Source organism: Calidris pugnax, unplaced genomic scaffold (genome assembly GCF_001431845.1).
Source record: "Calidris pugnax isolate Ruff unplaced genomic scaffold, ASM143184v1 scaffold8, whole genome shotgun sequence".
NCBI lineage: Eukaryota > Metazoa > Chordata > Aves > Charadriiformes > Scolopacidae > Calidris > Calidris pugnax.
The window spans coordinates 25,319,911-25,341,759 of NW_015090830.1; the positions used below are offsets into that span (position 1 = coordinate 25,319,911).

At 35.7% G+C, this 21,849-nt stretch overlaps 1 protein-coding gene across 1 annotated transcript in view; it reads left to right on the top strand.

Moving 5' to 3' along the window:
• Positions 1–753: 753 nt before the first annotated feature.
• Positions 754–21,849, top strand: part of ATP9B (ATPase, class II, type 9B) — a 156,661-nt gene continuing 135,565 nt past the window's right edge. Inside the window, exons 1-4 of the mRNA XM_014941052.1 lie at positions 754–924; positions 9,665–9,815; positions 14,081–14,194; positions 18,773–18,881. Of these exons, the coding sequence (XP_014796538.1) occupies positions 788–924; positions 9,665–9,815; positions 14,081–14,194; positions 18,773–18,881 (511 nt within the window). The 5' untranslated portion in view covers positions 754–787. The remainder of the gene's footprint in view (positions 925–9,664; positions 9,816–14,080; positions 14,195–18,772; positions 18,882–21,849) is intronic.

Genomic DNA, 21,849 nt, shown 5'->3' on the forward strand with positions numbered 1-21,849 from the left:
CATGTATTTTGTAGGCGTTTGTGCAGCCGGTTTTTCTGACCATTTTGTTTATCTTCTGTATCATGCATTTTTATGGATTAGGATTATTGTATGTGTTACTGCATACACGTAGATGATTTTTGCTTGACTATAATGATTAATTCCTTTTAAAATTTTCTTCTAATTGATATCCTTAGTGATCTTTTTAATAGTCTGTGATAGGAACCCTGAGTAACAGTGCAGTTTCTTACAATCATCTTCCCAATGGTATAAAGATATGAACCAAAAAAGTCACTCAATTTACATGCACTTAGGGGAATTTTCTATGGAATATTCTGGTGTTTTGTCTTGACATAAAAAGCATTCCAGAAATAGACATCAGGAAAGCAAGTTGAAGAAGACCAGTGGAAATCTAAAGTCTGTACTTCAATGAAAACTCGGTCATTTGCATCTGCTGTGAACTTTGCCACGTAAATTCTGCTTAACAAAATCTTACAAAGAATTCTTTGAAAAGTATGAAGTTGCAGCTCTATGTACAAATTACATCAGAAACAACAATTTCTCTAGAATGATTGCAGGCCTTTTTGCTGGATTACACATTTTTAACTCAAATTAGAATTTCTTGTTGATATCACAAATGAATGAAATATTTAGATGAAAATATCTCTGTAATAAAATTTCACATGGCAAAAATTAGCTTGTTACTTTAGGAGATTCCCGGTAATAAAAAGTGATGTACTAGCTATTTATTTTTTTATTTCATTTTTCCAGATACCAAGTGGAAGATGAGTCCTCTCATTTGGATGAAATGCCATTAATGATGTCAGAAGAAGGCTTTGAAAATGATGAGAGTGATTACCATACTCTACCAAGAGCCAGAGTTTCTCAAAGAAGAAGAGGCTTAGAATGGTTTATCTGTGGTGGCTGGAAGTTTCTTTGCACTAGGTTTGTTGCATACCAGTACTTTTTATTAAACTGTTAAACCAATTCAGTAAACAGTAACTGTGTGTTGTGTGGTATGTGCAGAGTATGGGAACACAATAATTTGCTTGTCATATACCTTTTGATTGCTTTGCCTGCTTTTTCCCTACTAGGACATTATCAGCCATAAATACAAAAAGTTCTTAGAAGCTGCTGCTTTGCTGACTTGCAAGAAAAGAGTGGCTTTTAAGAGAGATCACGTACTGAACTTGTACTAGTCTGAGGTTCATAATACGGCACATAAGCCTGGTCCTCGCTTCTACTCAAAACCACATCAGGGTGGAGAAGTTAAAACTTTATTTTACTTCTGAGGGCATTAGTGTTTTAAGTTGACAATATAGAAATTTTATTCATGTTGCTAAAAAAAAAAAGCAAATTCATTAGCTAATGATGAGTTAACACTCCAACTTTAAAGGTTAAAGAAAAAGTGTAACTGGTGGCAGTGAACTACAGCTGGAATTGGCTTTTGTGATTTGGTTCTTATTTAGAAAATTTTTATGCTACAAAACTGCTATAAGCAGTTGCCTTGGAATAGTAACTTTCTAATGAATTGCTAACAAATTTCAAAATACAGAAGTTGCTAATAGGATGATTAAGAATCATGTTTTGGTTTTTTTATTTGGCATGATGAAATCTGAGAATCACTCAAGTGAAGTAAGTGAAGTGTTTTCAGTGAACTTAAATCCTGAATGCTTTTTTTTGGCAGATGATTTTAGAATTGATTTAGACTAGTCTTCACGGGTGGTTTAGTGGCACTTAATACATTCCGAGAGGTCTGATACTGTCGTCTTACTGAAGCAAAGCTGTATTTGTGCACCATTAGTTTTGAAATAATTTTGTTAAAAAGCTTTACTGTTTGCAGAAAAATGTGATCTGTGTCGATTTATTTTTTTCTGTAATGATTTAACAAAACCTGATCGATTTTGTAATTTTATTATATGGAATAAGTGTTTGAGAAGTAGTGGGAAAGGAGGTAGTAAAGTTTACAGAAGCAGCATTTGTATAAGTAAATGATTTTTGGAAGCAATATTTCTGTTACAGAACTACCATATTTAGAGGCTGTTAAGCTTTTGGACATATCTTAAAATTGAGATACCCTTCAAACATTATACTTTAGGTGAGCTCAGCTCTTTAAGTATTAATGAGTATTAGTTAAAATTATTACATTTCTGTGAGTTTCATGAAACGGGTATACCAGTAAAGGCTACGCCCTGTAGCTGCCCTGACAGAGAAATTACAGTGTTTGGATAGAGGCAGGCAATTGAAAGATGAGTCTATTTTGGAACGAATTAACAGTCATAAGAGAATGTCACAATAAAGTGTCATCAATACTGAGGACTGCAAAACATCATGTTCTTGCATGCTTTTTAAAATTGATAGGCTGATCTCAGTTTTAAGTGGAGCTCAAGCCTAGAAACTTTCAAACTTGTTAGAACTTACTAATTAAAACACTTGAGCCATATTTTTGATGTTTTTTTGAGAATGAAAAGAGCAAGGAAATTGCATTATGGATTCATTATTTTGCTACTTCTTATACATATTTTACTAATAATACAGATGTGTAAAAGAAAAGCCTTTACTGAGTAAAAGGCCTTAGAGGAGGAGAATGACTTCTGCTTTGCTGATTTCTTCAGCTGAATTTGGATACAATAAAGAGTCTATTCAGTGCTGGTTTTATACCTAGAGGCATTTTAATCACAACAGTGTTTTCTATAACAGAACATCATAGCAGTAACTTTCTTCTTTCATGGAAAAAAATAAAATCTCTATTAAAAAAAGAAAGACCAGAGTCTAGCAGAAGCTTGAAATTTCAGTAAGATATTAGCAGGCAGAGGATACTCCCACAAGAAAGCTGCAGACATCTGCTTACATGATATGGGGAGAATTAGCTGGAAGGAAGACTGGATGAAAACCTCAGCTTGGGTGAACGCTTCTGAGTGAGTATGTAAATACCCACCCTGGTGATAGGGAGGCTTTTTTCTGAGCTGAGGCTTTGTTATTGATAAAAGGGATGTACAGTCAGTGTTAAGATATTCTTTTTAATGGTTCCTTGTTATAATAAAATTTAATGAATTTTTGCTGGGCCCCAAAGAATACTAAAGTTTTTGAAATGCCTATTTCCAGCTCATAAAGTTGTCTAGGATCATTGAGAAGATCATCAAGTTGCCTAGGGTCATTGAAAGGGTCATTGTCATACATGCAGTTATTGCTTACACCGTGTAGTAGAATGAGTTACACTGTTTTTATGTGGTATAAAGTATTGGTTTGGCATAGAGTTGGGTGTTGATGCCTTCATGCTTGAAATAGACATGTAAGAAAACAACTTTCATGTGCTTTGATGGTGGATTATACATGTTAGGAAAACAACTGAAATTTACTTCTAGAAGTCAAACTGCATTCTTTTAAATGCAGTGTGAGCTTAAATGCAGCGTAGCGGTCTGGAACCTGTTGAGTTGAACAGAATTTAAAATTTCACCCTATTTTTATGGAAATTAGTATCTCATACTTGGGACTGGGTGAGGTTGAAATCTCAACTTCCACATCCAGTATTTCCATTTTTGCTTTAAGGTAGATTTTTCAAAGGTGTGACGGAAAGATGAACACAATAAAAGACTAGGCGTTTGTGTGGAGTTGAGCTCAGGGGGCCCCTGATTTCTTTTAGGGTCTCAGTGAAAGTTTTATGTTTGTGTTCAAAATCACTTGTAAACAAACACACACACCCCCTACCCACTAGTTTGGGGGTTTTTTGTGTCTGTCTTGCATTGTTAGGATTAATCTCATTTTTGTGAGAGTAATCTTTTACTTTGCAGCTTTAGAATGTTATATTCTATAGATTTCTGCTGCTACATCACAAACTGTTACTGTTTAATTGAAAAAGTTTTACCCTTTTGGCAGGAGCAAATATGGAATATTTGACAAAGGTCACTGTACATTAAAGTTGATTTTGTCAAAATCCTTTATTCAGCTTTTAACTTCTGTTTAGACAATAGACTTGTTGATTGGAACTGAACAGCGTGAACCTTGTTTGCAAATCTGCAGCTCTTTAAATATTTTTTACATTTGCAAGAAAAAAAATCATAATTAAATCAAATTTCAGTTTGTTCAAAATCAAAGACGACTTAATCAATATAACTTTTAACTTCAGAAACTGCTTATTTCTTGCTTTCATAGCACAGTTAAAAGAAAACTTTGTGATACAGCAGCTGTTTTGTGGCTGTAATCATTTCCCCTTTAACTTACAAATTCTCTTCAAGCTTGTGAAATTATAATGCACATAGATCAATACTCTGGAGTTCTTTGGGCTGGATTGATTTCTTTCTCATGAGATTTACATTCCACTTGTTATCAAAAAACACTTTGTCCCTATGAAAATGGTGCCATTGAATGGCATTTCCATATGAAGTGAAGGGGATATCAAATGCTCGGATTAATTTGGGCTCTAAGATGGCCTGTACGCTTTCAATTAATCTGCAATGCATTTGTTATGCAGAAGCATGGGAAAATGCTGATCTTTTAAGAATGACATGACCACTGTGTTGCTTTTGGCCTGATTACTGAAGCTACCTGTTGAGTACAATAATTACAGTATGTTTTCTTTGCAGAACTAGTTTCTGCTACTTAAAACCTAATAAGGAAAAGCTGACCCTTGCAGACAATATAGAGCTTTTATATTATCTTTCCTTTCTCATGAAAATGCTGTTTTGTGAAAGATACTGGCAGTTAAGCTTGTAGGATAAAAGTAATGAAAAGAGAAAATAAAAAAAGCCTTTATTACTAGAACTGCAGAGTCAGTTGAGACTTTTACTTTAGCTTTTGACTTGGAGAGATGCGCTCTCTTTATGAAAAAGTTAAGGGTTCTTATTTAACAGTTACTCCAGTTTGTGGTGAGGTTTTTTTTATTTTAATATGGTAACAGTTACTAATATGAAGGCTTTGGTTATTGTTCCTTCATATAAAAAAAAGTACATTATGAAGCAGGCTGGTAAAAAGCCATTTAATAGATGTACCTTAAATTTCTTTTATCAATTAGTGCATTTCTTCATATATACAATCTTTTCTATTGATATGGGCAACATGGCTTATAGCTAGCTTAAGGGAAAAAAGCTTTCTATGCATGTGTTGAATTTTCTAGGCAATAAATGCTTAAATCAATAAACAAGAATGTGATTATTTTTTTTAATAGCTGAATCCATAGCATAAGGTGTGGTTTTTACATTAAAGATTTTGGGAAAATCGAAAGTGTATCTTGATCATGCTACATCTAACATCATGTTTTTAGGTTATTTGAAGCTTGGAGAATGTTATTCTGATTTATCTCCTGATGTTTGTTTCACACAAATTCAGTGGGTACAAAAAGCCCATGAAAGGATCCATACCCTTGTACAAAAATTATTTCTCTTTTGGGAAATATTAATTTGAGAACAGATTAAGTATATATTGAGTGTTGATTAGTCTGGGTTTCAAAAATATTGGGTAGACTTGGTTGTTCTTAAAAATCTGAATTAATGTAAATTGATTAGGATTTCTGAGGCCAGCTTGTCCACCTCGTACTCTTCCTGTGACACAACAGTGATTACTCCTGAGACTGTAAATGGCAGAATCTAAAAACTGATTTTTACTTTGAAAGTAGTAAATCTCATCTGAACCATTACAATACTGATTTGGGCATAACCTGTAATATTTCCATCATCTGTGATTTTCTTGCATCTGAGAACTTGAGTGTTGTTAGCTCCGTGTCAGTCAAATTCCTTTTATCAAAGGTATCATAGTTGTTTCCCAGTCAGACATCATTCTTATGTCTGTACTTTTTGGCATTTGCTAAAATAATGGTCATTATGGCATCTGTTTCAGCTCCTCCCTTCATCTGTAATGGAAGAAGAAGGGGAAACTCCATGGCAGGGAAGGCAGTATGATGCAGTTGCTTTATTCAAATACTTAATTTTGGCAATAGAAAAGTCCTCAGTGTCTGAGGAAATTATTCTACAAAAGCGACTGTGCTTAGTCAAATGTTCAGTCTGTTTACAGTTTAAATTCAAATACTGATTTAAGCAATGCTTGATTTCAAAGGCTGTCAGGAAATTTCAGTCTATGGGCTTTTAGACAGAAGTTGTCATGCTTGTTCACTTTCCCTGGAAAAAAACCCCACTACTTTCCTTAGAAACTTTTTTTGCTACAGATCTGGCTTGACACTTCTTAGTCTAAATCGAAGCTGTCTCTTCCGTTTGTATTGTCCTCTCTGCTCCCCTGCCCTGGAAATGAATACATTTAAAGCTTTAATTCCATGAGTTTTATCAAGTGTAAATCCAAGCTGACACAGAGTGGAATAGCTCCACTTTCTCCTGCAAGCAAGTAGCCTGGGTTCTTTCAACTATTTGTACAGTTTCGGTAGATTTTAGTAGATGAGGGGTGGATCTAACTGAAAATAGCCCCCCCTTTTAATTCTGTGTTAGTTTACAGCTGGATCAATTTGCGAGCCCGCTTCACCCATGTAGTTGTGTCAGCACGAGGGAAGGAAGGGGCAAGAATCCACACCTTTGTTATAGGAGGAGGGTGCTAAAGCCACTTCAGCAGTGGCAGGATGGGTTCCCAGCCATTAAACTCATTGTGGAAACATAACATAGAAAGACTGCCCTTCATTTTGCTTTAAAGACAAATTTAAGACATTATCAAGGTAACATGATTTTCTGACTCTCAGTTTTGAATCTTGAATTAACAGAGTTTTTCACAATAGAATAATTCTTCGTGACTATTTAAAAGTTGTGGGGAAAAGTTGCTGAGTGGGCTTATATTTGTAACAAAAATAAAATGCATGTTTAAGTAGGATCAAACCAAATTGATGTCCATGCCATAGTGAAAGCTTCAGGGAGGAAATCTTCAGAATCCAGCATTTAGAATTTAAGTGTTTTAAATGTCAGCTTGTGAGTATCGGTGTAGTGGCATTTCCAGAACAAAGTGAATGTTGCTTTGAATGATTTTACTATTGCATAACTTTTAGTTTTCCTTAAAAAGAGCCTGGAACTTGGAATTCCACTTGTGTTTAGCCCAAATTAGTTTGTAAAAGGCCTGGGGTACTGTGGGCTACAGACAAGAACGTTTTAAGTGGGACTGTGGTGATGTAAGCTTACTATCAGCCTTCCTTCCCTGCGTATTTGTGTGTACCATGACTCTGTGCAAAAACAGAATTAGAAAGGACCTTAAGAGATTGTCCAGTTGATTCTTTTCCTGCACAGGATGAATTACACCTGCCACTCATGTCTGATCTAACCAGATCTTCAGAGACCTGCAGTAGTAGCCATTCCAGCCTCCTTAACTGTTTCTTTCCACCCTACTTGATAGAAGCATGTACTCAATGTCTGTTCTGCTTCCCCCCTTATTTATTTGCCACAATTGAAGTCCATCATTACTTAATCATGGTGGACCTAGAGAATAATTGTCCCTTTCCTGTTTCTTACATGCTTGAAACCATATGATGTCCACACACAGCCTTCTCTGAATGACTCTGTTTCTTTTGATGTACCTGGTAGACAACCCTGGTCTGCTTTCCAGACCTGTAGTTGTTTTGTTGCTCTTGTGCATGGTCTTTATTTTCCCAATAGGCCTGTTTGTATTTTGATATTCAAAATGATGTTGTAAGTCAACCGAGATCTTGCTAGCACTGGATTGAGAAAAAGGAATACATGCATGACTTGCTAGTAGTATGCTTGTCCACGCTGGCCAGATACATGCCTTTTTTTGCACATGTATATCATTCTTGTGCAGTAGCTGAGTCCTCCTCTTCTAAGCTGCCATCTACTAATGCTTTTCTAATTCTTTTCTAATTCTCTATTTGCTTAGTTGATTGTTTCTGGGTAAATGCATTATGTTATGCTTTTGCCTGTTTAACTGTGTTCTGTTTTTTCCAGGTAGTTTTTCCAATCTGTCAAGACAGCTTTGAATTCTAATCTCCTCTTTGCATGTACTCCTGTCTCTTCTAGCTTTTTGTTGTGTGAAAAATGAAATATTCAATATTCAATTACCCAGTAAGTTCTAGATAAAGTTCTGTGAAATTTCACTGAAATTATTTTGGTTTTATAACAAGCTACTCTGCAATTATGATTTCTTGCAACTCTGTTGGTTCCTTTACTTCCCTTACAAGAAATATCTAGAGAGCTAAGTTTTATTAGAGACATAGAATCATAGAATTATTTGGGTTAGAAAGGACCTATAAAGATCATCTTGTCCAAGCTCCCTGGCCATGGGCAGGGACATCTTCCACTAGGTCAGGATGCTCGAAGCCCTAGGAGTCAAGAGAGGAAACTACTCTCAAGGAGTAGTTCATCTGGCTCTTCTCAGAGGGAAGCTAGTGCCATTTTAGAGGTTGCTCTTTTCATGTCAGTGTTGGTTATGACATTCTGTTTCCTTTCAGGTGTGTACAAGTACATACAAATAGGTTGACTACACAAAATTTATCCAGGAAACAATGCTGAGGTGACTGGATTGTACTTTTCTCCTCCTGTTCTCAGCAAAATCCTTTATGTTGGTTTGAATACAACTTACAAGAGCTTCCTAATGGTTATTTTTTTTTTTTTCATCAAAAATATTGTCAAAGGTCAGGATGCTCGAAGCCCTAGGAGTCAAGAGAGGAAACTACTCTCAAGGAGTAGTTCATCTGGCTCTTCTCAGAGGGAAGCTAGTGCCATTTTAGAGGTTGCTCTTTTCATGTCAGTGTTGGTTATGACATTCTGTTTCCTTTCAGGTGTGTACAAGTACATACAAATAGGTTGACTACACAAAATTTATCCAGGAAACAATGCTGAGGTGACTGGATTGTACTTTTCTCCTCCTGTTCTCAGCAAAATCCTTTATGTTGGTTTGAATACAACTTACAAGAGCTTCCTAATGGTTATTTTTTTTTTTTTCATCAAAAATATTGTCAATAGGTTCAAAAACCTCACTAGGAAACATGTGTCACTTTCCTTCACCTTCAGCTTCACCTGCTGATGTAGCTGGAATTCCCTGTGACGAGCCAGGGCTGTGCTTTGGCTGTGGTAGGTGCTGTTTGAAGGGCTCTGTGCTTAGTCTTCCTCATTCACTTGCCTAAAGCAGACTCCCAACACGATTAAATGCCCTCCCACCAGTATTAAAAAATGCAGAGAAATTCTCCTTTAACATATAGAGGATATACAGAGTATGCCAAACCCGCTTGTTTTTTTTCTATGCTACCAGTTCTTACCAAACCATCTGTTCTCATTTGCGTTAATAATCTGCACCTGTGGGTAGTCTTAGGGGGTCTTGGGTTGATTGTTGAGCCTTAGTGGCATCATTCCTTTTTCCAGCCTTTTGTTCTTCCTACCTTGTGATCTCATCCATATCATTCCCGTGTCCTTGTCCAAATTTTAGTTGTTTGGATGCCTGCCCTTCCTCCTGTGAACTGAAGTTCACCACTGCAGATCATGGTGCAAGAATTGTTTGAACCCGTATCAGAGCAAGGTGTAGTGAAACTATTCATAAGTGAAATTATTTTATTAGGACGTCTGAATGACTTGAGTGCTGTGTAATTGCTCTAAAATATTATGAGTCAACATCGTGCTTGCTTATTTAGATGTGGCAAAAATTTTTAAGACTGTTTTTCTTAGGGCTTTGCCTTTAGGATTCCAGATTTGGAAACAGTAATCATGTATAGTAAATTTTTAGTTTTAAAGTAAACAATTGTTTTTCTTTCCAGTTGTTCCGATTGGCTCATAAACATTTGCCGAAGGAAGAAAGAGCTGAAGGCTCGCACAGTGTGGCTTGGGTGTCCTGAAAAGTGTGAAGAAAAATACCCCAAAAATGCCATAAAAAATCAAAAATACAACGTCTTTACCTTTATACCTGGGGTAAGGCTAATAACCTTTTTTTTTTTTTTGGTGTTGGGTTGACTATATATTCAGTAGATATTGCAAAAAGGTAATTTTATTTGCCCAGATTCTACTTTTTACTTTTATCTTGATGTCTTCAATTAAAATTGACAGTCTGAGAGCAAGGCTGTTTTTTAATAAATTGTTTTGTTTTCAAAGGGATATTTACTAAAGAAGTGCAGTGTATATGATGGAGTGGTTGGAATTCAGTGAAGCTTTAAAAATGTGAGATGGGTTTCCTTGCGCGTTTCTAGTCATCACTAGAAATATGTAATCCTGTTTTTAAAGCAGAAGCACTTCTACACAGTCAGTTGTGAAAATACTACAAAGCGCTGACTTCAATTGAGATTTAAATAGTTGAAAATTGCAGTGTGCTCCCATAGATATTTTGTCATACTCCCTGCCATTGAAAGCATAATAAATAATGTATTCTGAAACAGGCAACTCCTTAAATCACAAAAATAACTCATCTCTTCAATTTATATGACAAGTAAGTCCTAGTTTAGTAAAGTAGTGCTTTTCAGAGTTGTATTTCTTAAAGCAGTTTTAAAAATTGTGATTTCTTTTTGGTTTTGAATGCAATTCTTTAGACGATGTTTTTGTTGTGGAGTGGAAGGGTTTTTTTGTCACTTCTTTTCTGAGAAGCCATATTGTGTCTTAATTTACATTTTTTTGCCTACAAAGTTCACCGTGAATATGAAGACAAAAGAGACATTACAGTTTTGTCAAGTTCATACTTTAAAAAAAAAATTGTTGTTATAATAAATTACAGCAATAGAGAAGATGACTTCTGTAGCTTCAGTAGTTAAAACCTAAAGTGTATGCTGCTGTGTTATAAATTTTACTAGTGTGCTTTTACTCCTACTTTTACTAATACCGTCCAAGAGTCCTGTGTTCTGTTGAAAAACTGAATGTCTTCTGCATTTGAATACAGACACGCTTAGTCTTAAATTTTTTATTTATGTGATTATGCTGGTTTATAAGTGTATTGATTCTGTTCTTCTGGCCTCTTTGGTCCAATGACTGGCAGGTGCTTTCTAATACATTTCTTTATTAAAACAAAAAAAATTAATGGCTTTGTAATTAAGACTGATCTCCTGTCAAAGAAATAAAATGTCACTTATCACAGGCGGATAAAATATTCTCATCTTTATTGAACGAAGTAAATGTTTTCTTCCGAAGTTTAAATTATTAAATACACTGAAACTGGTTAAGCCACTATGCTTTCCTAAAGGTCACAAAATTCATTAAGCATATAGTAAGCCATTGATTATTGTGACTTGAAATCTGCAGTGTAGATTACAAATCCTAAACTAGATTCATGTTTCCTATAGGGATCAGCCATAGCTTGCAATTACCTGTTGAGAGAGAGAATGTTTGTTCTTTTTTGATCTTTTGAAGGTCTTCTTTTTTACAGTATAGGCAGACTCTGATTTTTATTTTGGTGGTAGCATTTGGAAACTCAGTAGTCACTTCAAAATGAAGTGAGATCCTAAATGCAAAGCCCAGTAGGTAGTGGTAATAAAATGTTTCTAAACTTTAAGTTTAGACATAAATTAATACTTTTCATAGATTGAAATTCTGTGTAGCTATCTGGTTTCTATGCTGTTCTGGTAAAAGTAATTTGTAGGGAACATAGTTACATTTATGGGTTTGGAACCAATATGACTAAGTCATAAATATTGACTCCAATGATTTACCCTGGTTGAAATTTTCATTGTGAGAAGTTTTGTTTTCTATTTAGAGTTGTATCTTTTGTAATGTTGTGGCTGGCAATGGGTAACATTTGGGGATTTCATATCAAAACCCAAGCTTGAAATAATATTCAGATTAACAGAATATTACTTACTGGCTAAAAAAGCTGTAACATTTCCAAGGTATCATCTAATTTCCTAACATTTATATAAAATACTTACTGCTTCTACCTTTGCACCAGTTTATTCAGTTTCATTTTATACATCTTGATATACAGCTGCTTAGGAATTTTGTGTAAATTACCATAAAGAGTATCTTCGGCGATGGGCAGGTTTTTCAGATACTTCTGAATTCAAGGCAGTAGTCCATTTTTTAATCAGTTCTACATAGCTGGAGACTTCTCAATTTGCTTAACCAGACTGAAGTGTTTAGCTTTGTACCAAATGAATTGTTAGTGGTCTCCCAGAATTCACAAGATTTGTAGGAAGGTGTTTTTTAACTCCCATCTTCTCCTGGTGGGTGGGTGCTCTTGCAGATCTGCACCTCCCAGAGTACTCTGTGGACTTTCACCTGATACAGCAAGTCTTTTTTAAACAGTTATACATTCATTTCTAGCAGTATGCTTAAACTTCAACTTTATGGGTATTAATATAAGGTGGTATGGTTCAAGCCAAATTAGTTTTATTTTGGAAGAATGCTCTAACTTTCCCTGCAACTTTGAATTTCACCTTTTTTTTTGGCTTTACAGTTTTGTTGGTGAAGAGTGGAATAGAATTCCATGCTTTTGAAAAAAATCTTCTGATTCGAGGCTGTTTAGCCTTTAGCTGAACAGTAATGTAGCACTATTGCAAGAAACTCACATTTTTGAGGTACTGCTACTTTATTGTGCCTGCCAGAAAGACACTTTGAAATGAACTTCTGAATATTTTTTCCTAGGACATAGGTTTTTATATATTTGAGTAATAATGTTGAACTGATAAGAGCAATAAATAGCTGTCCAGTAACTGATTTTTGTGCAGAAATCATTGTAATATTAACTGAATTGTAAGAGTAAAAGGTGGAAACACTCTTTAAAGCTTTTTGATCTATTTTTAATCTTTTAGCTTTAAAACAGTTTATTATCTATTTTCTCTAGTCTCAGTGTTCCAAGTTCAGTAGTCACTTCTGATCATCCTGCTGGAGGTAGCCATGCTATCCTGGCCTATATATGAAGTCTTTGAAGGTTCAAAATTCTGTGAAATGAATAATATTCTTAGTATTGTAATTATAACTAAAGAAATGTTGAGAACATGCGTTTGCTGAAGCAGTGCTTTTAATTACCAAAGGAATCTCTTCATTTGTCACTCCTTTGGAATATGGGACAATATATTCTGTGATAAGATTACTATGTCTTCACTTAAAACTTGGACAATTACCTTGGAGTTTAGACCAAACCTTTGATGTATTAATAAAAATACTTTATGTACCAGTGTTTACTGCAAAATAATCCTTTGGGAAATTTATCGCTGAGCATTTCTTTTGAATTACTTCAAAAGCCCATGTCATTCTGTTAGAATTTTTTTTGTAGTTTAAATTTTCCGCGAAAGCCATTTGGAAAGAGAGTAATGTCACTTACCCTTACTCACTGGATCTTTTCTGTTGCCTTTGTTTTATCTTCCTAAACATTCTTGAACATCGAGTAGTTTCACTATTTTTAAGAAGAGTGGGAAATAGTAATTTTGAAGGAGTGCATCTGACTTGACGGTAGCCTTTGTCCCTTTGAGAATCAAGGGACTTCAGAAAGAAGGCAGATGAATTGTAGAGCTTCCATCCCTGCAAGAGGAGAAACTTCAGTGGTTGTGTTGAGGAGAGGGTGTGTTGAGGGCACACGGAGAACAAAAGTAACGAGGACTTCATAAGTATAGTTTTAGGGTATTCTCACAGTGATGCTGAGCAGCTTGGTATAGCCTACTCAGTTTTGCTGCTTTGTAGAAGTTCAAATGACAAAGACTAAGACAATATTTTTGTAAATGGCTTCTGTTCTTTCAATGTCAATGATTTATTTTAATTATTATTATTTAAAGCTAGGATATAAAAATTTTTAAGACAGACAAAACAGAATTTAACTATTGGTACTAAAGGGAAAATTAAGATTTACTTTTCACGCTGTATTTTTGGGAAGAAATGTTTTAGCAGTTAAAAATGAAAACTTAATGTAAGCGATGAAAGTTCAGATACTCACAAACTTTGCTTTTTTCATTGACACTTTAAAAACCCCAGCATTTTAAATAACTCTTAATTTGTAAACATAAAGGTAACTATTGTGGACATAAAATTATTGCAAGACGCTTCTACAAAAATCTGAATTCTGTTTACTTTTAAAATTTCAGAGTAAATCTTTGCACAGCGATCTTGATATGTATTTAATATTTGTAAAGATTGATGGGTGGCATACTATAACAGTATGCAATATAATGGTTTTGTATCTGCTATCACAAAAAAAGTGGATTTTATATAAGTTATGGGTACAAATTTTAAGGCATTTATCTATTTTGTGTTCTTTATTTTAGGTTTTATATGAACAGTTCAAGTTTTTCTTGAATCTCTATTTCCTCGTCGTGTCCTGCTCACAGTTTGTACCAGCACTGAAAATAGGCTACCTGTACACATACTGGGCTCCTCTGGTAAATGGAAAGATATTATTACCTAGAAGTTTTATTAACTTCAGATGAAAAGTTCATGTATACATACATTTCATAAATATGCACCTGGAAAACTACAGTGATCGAAGCATGTAACAGAATTAAGATGCTTATTTGAAATGACAATATATTACAGCAGATAAGCTGTTGTTGGATAGCCCTGCCCTCCAGCTGCCTTCCACACTCCTGCCCCACAGGCTGGAGGTCATTTTTGTGAACCAGCTAGTCTGAGTGTGTAGCACTCCTTTCTGGTGCTGGTCACTTGAGAGGTTTAAAAAAACAACCAAAAAACCCGTCAGCTAGTAGAGAACCTTATTTGGTACCACAGATAATTTGTGCGTTACATTTCTTTCAGTTGTTTGCTATTTTATAACTATTCTATGTTTTCAGGCTAGGTCAGAATCGAAAGCATAAACTTTTTGCATTCCCTCTGTATTGGTTTTGATCATGTTCTTGTTTCACAAAAATTGAGGTAAGATATTTTAACCCGTGGATAAAGCAGGAGGAAAATGCGTCTTGAAAATAAGTTATTCATTAAACATACTTTCCCTAATTGATTGCCCTCCAGTTGTGCTGTCCTTTCAAGATGTCTTTTTATTATTGAGCCATTTGCAGTATTTTCTTGGGAAACTGTTCGAACCAGTTGCTTCTGACTCAGGTTTCCTAAGGTTTGAAAATTGTATTCTCTTCATTTGAGGCCCTTTTGGTAGTCTGCCAGCTATATTCCCATGATTAGGAATTCTTTTTCTTGTTTGTAACCAGATCATTACCTTCTCTTTCATAGTCTTCCCAGCCTCTCCACAACAAGTTTAAAAGCAAGGGAGGAAGAATAAATGCTTTATTTTCTAAAATTATAAAAAAAATAAGATTGTATTTTTCAGTAGCATTTATTCTCAGTGGTATTCAAGGAGGAACAGTGACATGCCGACTGCTTGAGTAAAGGTCGTTCTTAACAAGTCAATAGAGTAAATATTCTGGATTGATTTCATTGTTTTAATTGTTGCAACATGTGTCCTTTTAAGTATTGATAAGTGGAGAGACTGTCCTGAAGGTTCGTCACACCTCCATTTCCAGACATCTTTTGGCTTCTGCTGCAAGAAAAAACACTTCCAAGACAGAAAGCTTGTTCAACAGTGGGATTTGAAATGGATATTTGTAAAGGTCTTTGTCGCTGACCCAGTAAGAAAAGACAGAAGTCAGCCTTGTCTGGAAGTTGATCTCTTCACAGTGAAGTGCTGGCTGCAGCTCTATGTGTTAGTGGGGTAGTAAGATAAAAAAACCCAACAACAAAACACTTAACATCTCAGCCCATCTCATCCCTGCCCAGAGAAGGGAGAAAATACTGTATTTTGCAAACACCTGCAATGTGTTCTGTATCGATGTGTTTGGCTTATTCAAGGATATTTTGAATGATGTTTCCCAGTTTTCACATGCAGCTTGAAAATACAACAATATCTCAGTTAGTGCTAGTGGTACACTTTTTTACTAAACTCACTTGTTTCTACTTAGATGGCTTTTTTCTAATGATTAACTTCCAGGTAAAAGAGACTAATTGGATGTTGAGTAAGGCTCAGTATGTAAGATGAAAATATAAAGCACTGAAGTCAGAGCCATTGGGCTGTCCCTGTTGCTTAACAGATGTTTACTTTTCTTTAAAGAGCATGTGACTCCTGATAAATTGTCAGTAATAACAGAGGGGTTATGATTTGGCTTGTATTTTCAGTTTTTTTAAAGAAAAGGAAAATTGTTCAACCTGATACTTACAACCAACTGAATAGAAGTTGATTGTGCTAAAATTTCTTTGGCCTTTTTTTAGTGCCGTGTAGATGTGGGGTGTGTTTGTTTTGGGTGTTTTGTTTGTTTTATTTTTTACTTCAACAGTTTTTGCAACAAACAAATAATACACTTAGATCAAGCACTGGAGTTCTTAAACAAGACTGTATTTTACTGATTTGTTGTCATTTGCACAGTAGCAAAAGGACTTCTCATTTCCAGTCCAACATACAAAGGATGTGAAGCACACAAGTTTGATTGTAAGCAGTATGCTAAAGATATTTAACTGCTTACAGTTAAAGGAAGATGACAGGGTGGGGTTTTTTGTGAGATTGGTTTCATGATATGAGCTCCCCTTTGGAAGAGTATCAAATTCCCTTGAGCAAATAGGGAGGAAAAAAAGGAATTGTCTGTCTTAAATTGCTCCTCATCGTCATGGTCAGCTTTACTGAGCTGCGTGGCAAGGTATGGTGACCACTAGGGGAAATTCTTGCAGTTAACACCTTGCATTCTGTGCTTCAATTACTGTCTAGTTAATAAGATACGTTCAAATAGCAAATATATTTTAAGGTGCTTCAGGAGTGCCTTTTTTATGCTACTTAAAATATCTATACTGCCAAAATTCATGAAAATGCTGCTGCAGGAAAAGGGGAAAACCTGCTCATTCATGTATGCCCTAGGAGTGAAAAGGGATGCATTTTGAAAAGCCACTTTTTTGTTCTATGTATTTCTAGTATAATTGTTATAGCTAATGTAAATCTGAACAAATAAGTGTTTAACTACAAGATTGCAATAGAGTAAGCCCTGGAATTTTGGGCTGGAACTGCAAAACAGCCCTTGTTATTGAAAAGGAGAATTTTAGTTAAAACTTCTTTATGAAAACTCTTCACCTTCACCCCTTTCTTATTGCTGGGAGGGTAGGGGAAAGTTGATGGACTCTTGGGCATCCGCAAGAAAAGAAGTCTAATACTACAGATTTTCTTCTATAGAAGGGAAGTATTGGTGGGTGCCTGAAGCTAGATAGATAATCTAGAACCTTATCTGTTGGAGGATTTGTGAATATTTGAATTTTTTAGCCATCTTACTTATAGTAATGATAAGATCCTTTTACATTGAAAATTTTATTTACCTTTCACTGATGGAGAAAGACTGGGCTCATGAGTTTATGAAGCCAGACGACCATATCCTCAGCAAGTTTGCTGATGATACCAAACTGAGAGGAGTGGCTGACACCCCGGAGGGCTGTGCTGCCATCCAGCGAGACTTGGACAGGCTGGAGGGCTGGGCAAAGAAGAACCTCATGAGGTTCAACAGGGAAAAGTGTAGGGTCCTGCACCTGGGGAAGAAAAATGTCAGGTACCAGTATAGGTTAGGGGTGGACCCGCTAGAGGCAACTACTGAAGAGAAAGATCTAGGGGTCCTGGTGGACAGTAAAATGACAATGAGTAAACAGTGTGCTCTTGCGGCCAGGAAGGCCAATGGTATCTTGGGTTGTATAGGGAAGAGTGTAGCCAGCAGGTCAAGGGAAGTCATTCTCCCCCTCTACTCTGCACTGGTGAGGCCACAACTGGAGTACTGTGTCCAGTTCTGGGCTCCCCAGTTCAAGAGGGACAGGGAACTACTAGAAAGAGTCCAGCGTAGGGCAACAAAGATGATTCAAGGATTGGAGCATCTCCCTTATGAGGAGAGACTGAGAGAGCTGGGACTCTTTAGTCTGGAGAAGAGAAGGCTGAGGAGAGACCTTATCAATGCCTACAAGTATCTCAAGGGAGGGTTGAAGGAGGAGGGAGCCAGACTCTTTTCAGTGGTTCCCAGTGAGAGGACGAGGGGCAACGGGCACAAGTTGGAACATAAGAGGTTCCACTCAAATATGAGGAGAAACTTCTTCACGATGAGGGTGACAGAGCCCTGGAAGAGGCTGCCCAGGGAGGGTGTGGAGTCCCCTTCCTTGGAGATTTTCAAGACCCGCCTGGATGCAGTCCTGAGTAACATGCTCTAGCTCTAGGCAATCCTGCTTCAGCAGGGGAGTTGGACTAGATGATCTCTATGGTCCCTTCCAACTCTAGAAATTCAGTGAAATTCAGTGAAATATCTGAGGGGGTGCAGAAAGGGAGAGAAGAAACTCTTAACATGCTCATCCCTGAACTGTTCTGTATTCGTTTTAGTTTACCATCTTTTGTGGCCAGAGACCATCTTAGTTGGCGCACTCTGTGCTTCCAGCAGAAGCTGCAGTGGCACTATCCTGTGACAGTAGCAGCCAAAGCATCTTCCAGAACAATCCCCCTTTTTCTTTGACAATATCTGTAATGTATTGGTAAATAAGTACATTTAAGATGGCAAAATTAATTTAACCAGCCATCTGTTTACCATTTCATTTCTGTCTGTTAGGAAGAAGGCAGTGAACTCAGAATTGCAGACTTCTTAATGATTTTTGGTAAAGCCCTAACATTTGTGGAAGATAGGGAAATATGCTTGTTGAACTACAAAGCCTGTCTTTAGCTCATCCAAAACACTTTATTTTTTAAAAATTTTCAAATTGTTTCTAAGTTACATGTATTTGGAGATGTAGTTATTCTCATTTTATTAGTACAGTGTACAATTATGATTTTCCTTTTCTTGGGCTAAACCAAGATAGTATTTTAACAGATTGAAGAAAACACCAAAACCCAAATGAGGAAAAAAGTAAATATTCGAAACACATGTTCCTACTCTGTATAGTGTTTTTACTTGTGTATCTCTATTCTAGCACTTTTACAATTCTGAATTGTGTAATTGTATCTTTCACAGGGATTTGTTTTGACGGTCACGGTGGTGCGGGAAGCCGTTGATGAATTTCGACGTTACAAGAGAGACAAGGAAATGAACTCACAGTTATATAGCAAGCTGACAGTACGAGGTTAGCAAAACCATTTGTATAAATCCTTAAAATAATTCATCTTTTTCTTACATATACGTTTACACACTTTCAGCTCAAAGAAATAATAGTATCAAGCTGTACAATTCAGAATGAAACTGACGTTCAACTAAAAGTGCTTGATTTCCCTCAGATAAGTATGACAGTCTTAATCTGTTGAAGAAGCGTTGTAAATCTTTTGTTGTTTGTAAAGGAAAGGTGTATATGTATAACTGTATATATTTTTTAAGCATACTGCTGTTTAATACTATTATTTCAAAGTGCAGTTCTCCCCTGAAATTGATACTGAACAGTAACTTGGCAACAGTCAGCTGTGTATCAAGTGTATATAGGAAATAAGGGATCAGTAACTAAGAAATACGATCTAATTAAAATTTACTAGAGCATTTCAAACTTGGTGGATGTATTTGTGCTTAAGAAAAGGAAGATGTATTGTGAGTCAGCTTCAGTATATTGATTTCAATTTCTGCATATAATTTGAAATCTATATGATGATGCAGTAGGAACAGCCAGTTTTCTTTCCAGAAATTAATAAAAGGAGAAGTCCCACTTATGACTTCTTTTGGACCTGAAACCTCTAATAGTTTTTCACAGAGTCTTTTAAGGAAATGAAGCACTTCAGCTGAAAAGTGACAAATAAATTTTGTAGGATATTGTAAATTTTAAACATGGGCATAAGAGAAAAACCTTTGCACTCCACTTTTATGTTTCTTAGCGCATTTTACTGTTTAGATTCATAACAGAGTAGTATATAGAAAGGTGCCAAAAAATAATGAATAACCTATTATCAAGTCAAACTGTAATGAATAACCTTGCAAAACAACATGACCTTGCTATTACCCTTGAAAGTTATTTTGCTGCAATATCCTGGGAAGTCTCTGTTAAGGATTTTCCTTGGCAACGTTCTAGAAAGTGGAAGTTGTTAAGGAACGTGAGGTTGCGTCTCAAGTGGTTAAGAGTGTGTGACATACATTATGCCGAGTGTAAATAATGTTCACTAATTCCCAACATACATTTCACTGCACTTTTTAGTATATTTTGGTGAATATCTTCTTAAAGTCAGTGGGAAGAGTAACCTCACCAGATCTGGGAGTCTTAATTGGAAACTAAACTCTTTGCGTAACTCTGAGTAATATTCTCTCCAGAAAAAAAAATAGATTAAAAGCTTGTAATGTAGCACAAGTATTTTCTGTCTGAAATCTCACCCCATTTTTTAAAGTAATTGGAAAGAAAGTAAAGAGGCAGACATAACCTGGCAGCTGAGAGCAATTTGTACTGGTTCCTCACTATATGGAGACTTTTTTTTTTCCTCGAATTTGCATACAGAAGGGAACAAATGTAGGGAATATTTGCCCATCATTCTTCCCTTCGTTGTCAGTCTGAAGTAGATTCAATGTTTATACATAACACTGTGGAAATTTTCAAATGGGATAGCTATCATTTGTTTAACACAAGTGGTTTCACTGTTGGCCTCCAGATCTTTATAGTTTTTAGTACAAACTGTAAAGAAATGGTCTCTTAACAGCTTTTCTTTCAAAGTTGTAACTTAACCTGCTAGTTTATTCATTTTTTATTTTTTTTTTGAAATCTGTTTGTTAGGGCACTGAACACTCACCCTTGAAACAGATAGTACAATCCTACCCTATTCAGCTATAGTGTTAGTAATCTGAAATTCTTACTTCTGGAAGCACATGTGTAGTTTTGTAGTTACCAGTGTGGTGTAAATATCAAAATTGACATTTGCTGTTTTAAAAGCTAAGTTTTGTTCTTCTTTTTTCACTTGTCTAGAGTTAATATTGGAGTTTCTGGTAAATTGCTAGGGATTTAAGCAGCATTTAAGTAGAAGTTTTGTAATCCTGATTTCCTCATTCCCAGCTCATGAAATATTTTGTGAGGTTATGTGCATTTGAGAAACTTCTTATTTTGTTGCTTCTCCTAGAAGGAAGTTGTCAAATTAAAATTTGATTTGGTCACCTTGACACAGCTGTTCTCTAGATATGTAATAGAGATTTAATAATATCATACAGTAGTATATAGGTAAAGCCCAGCAGTTGTATAAGGAACTAACAGGTAGAGACCAGGAACTTGTTCAAAAGCCGTTTCAAAAATGTCCTTTTTTAACTATCTTGACTTTGAGGGTTTGGTGTCAGTGCCATCATGACTTCATACTTGGGTTTTGTTCTGTATTTTGGGGCTTTTTGGTTGTTTTTGCAGGCCATGATACTTTACAGAAGTAAAGATTCAAGATCTTTGCCTTACAATCAACTCTGAATCCCATGTTGACAATGATGTGATCCATGAGCTTAACAGTATTTTGAGTTGTGTCCAGTTTTAAGAATGAAAACATTACTGCAGTCCCCACTCAAAATTAAGCTGTACTAAAAATTACCACAAATACATATATAAAATAATGAATAGATGATAAATTGCACCTTTTTATAGTACTGGATTCTTTTATAAGATGACATTCTGAAACTGAAAGGTATCGTTTTGAGGCAAAACAATGGGACTTCCTGCTATGATAAAATTAGACCAAGATTTTTACAGGTTTTGAGAAGGATTTAGGTATTTATTTGTGCAAATTAATAAAGGCAAGTACTACACTTCTGCAAATGATTTTTATAAATGACTTGCAACATGATCTACCTAATTTTTTAATATTGGCACTACTCTTCAAGTGGAAAAATTCAGTTAGGCTTACTATACTAACCTACAGGCTAATGGTTTGGAGAAAGAAGGCTTTGTTACTTGTGAATGAACAAACTTGATACTGATTTAATTAAAAGCCTGAAAATCGATGCCACTCTTTAAGAGTCACTTTTCAGAGTGGAACTGCACTTTATACTGCTCTAGCATCTTGTGTGGTTTTTTTTTCCTAGTGATTCTGACTTGTGTAGGTTTTACAGCCTTTTCTTTGAAAGATGTATTTTTCCATCTCAAAGATGGAGAA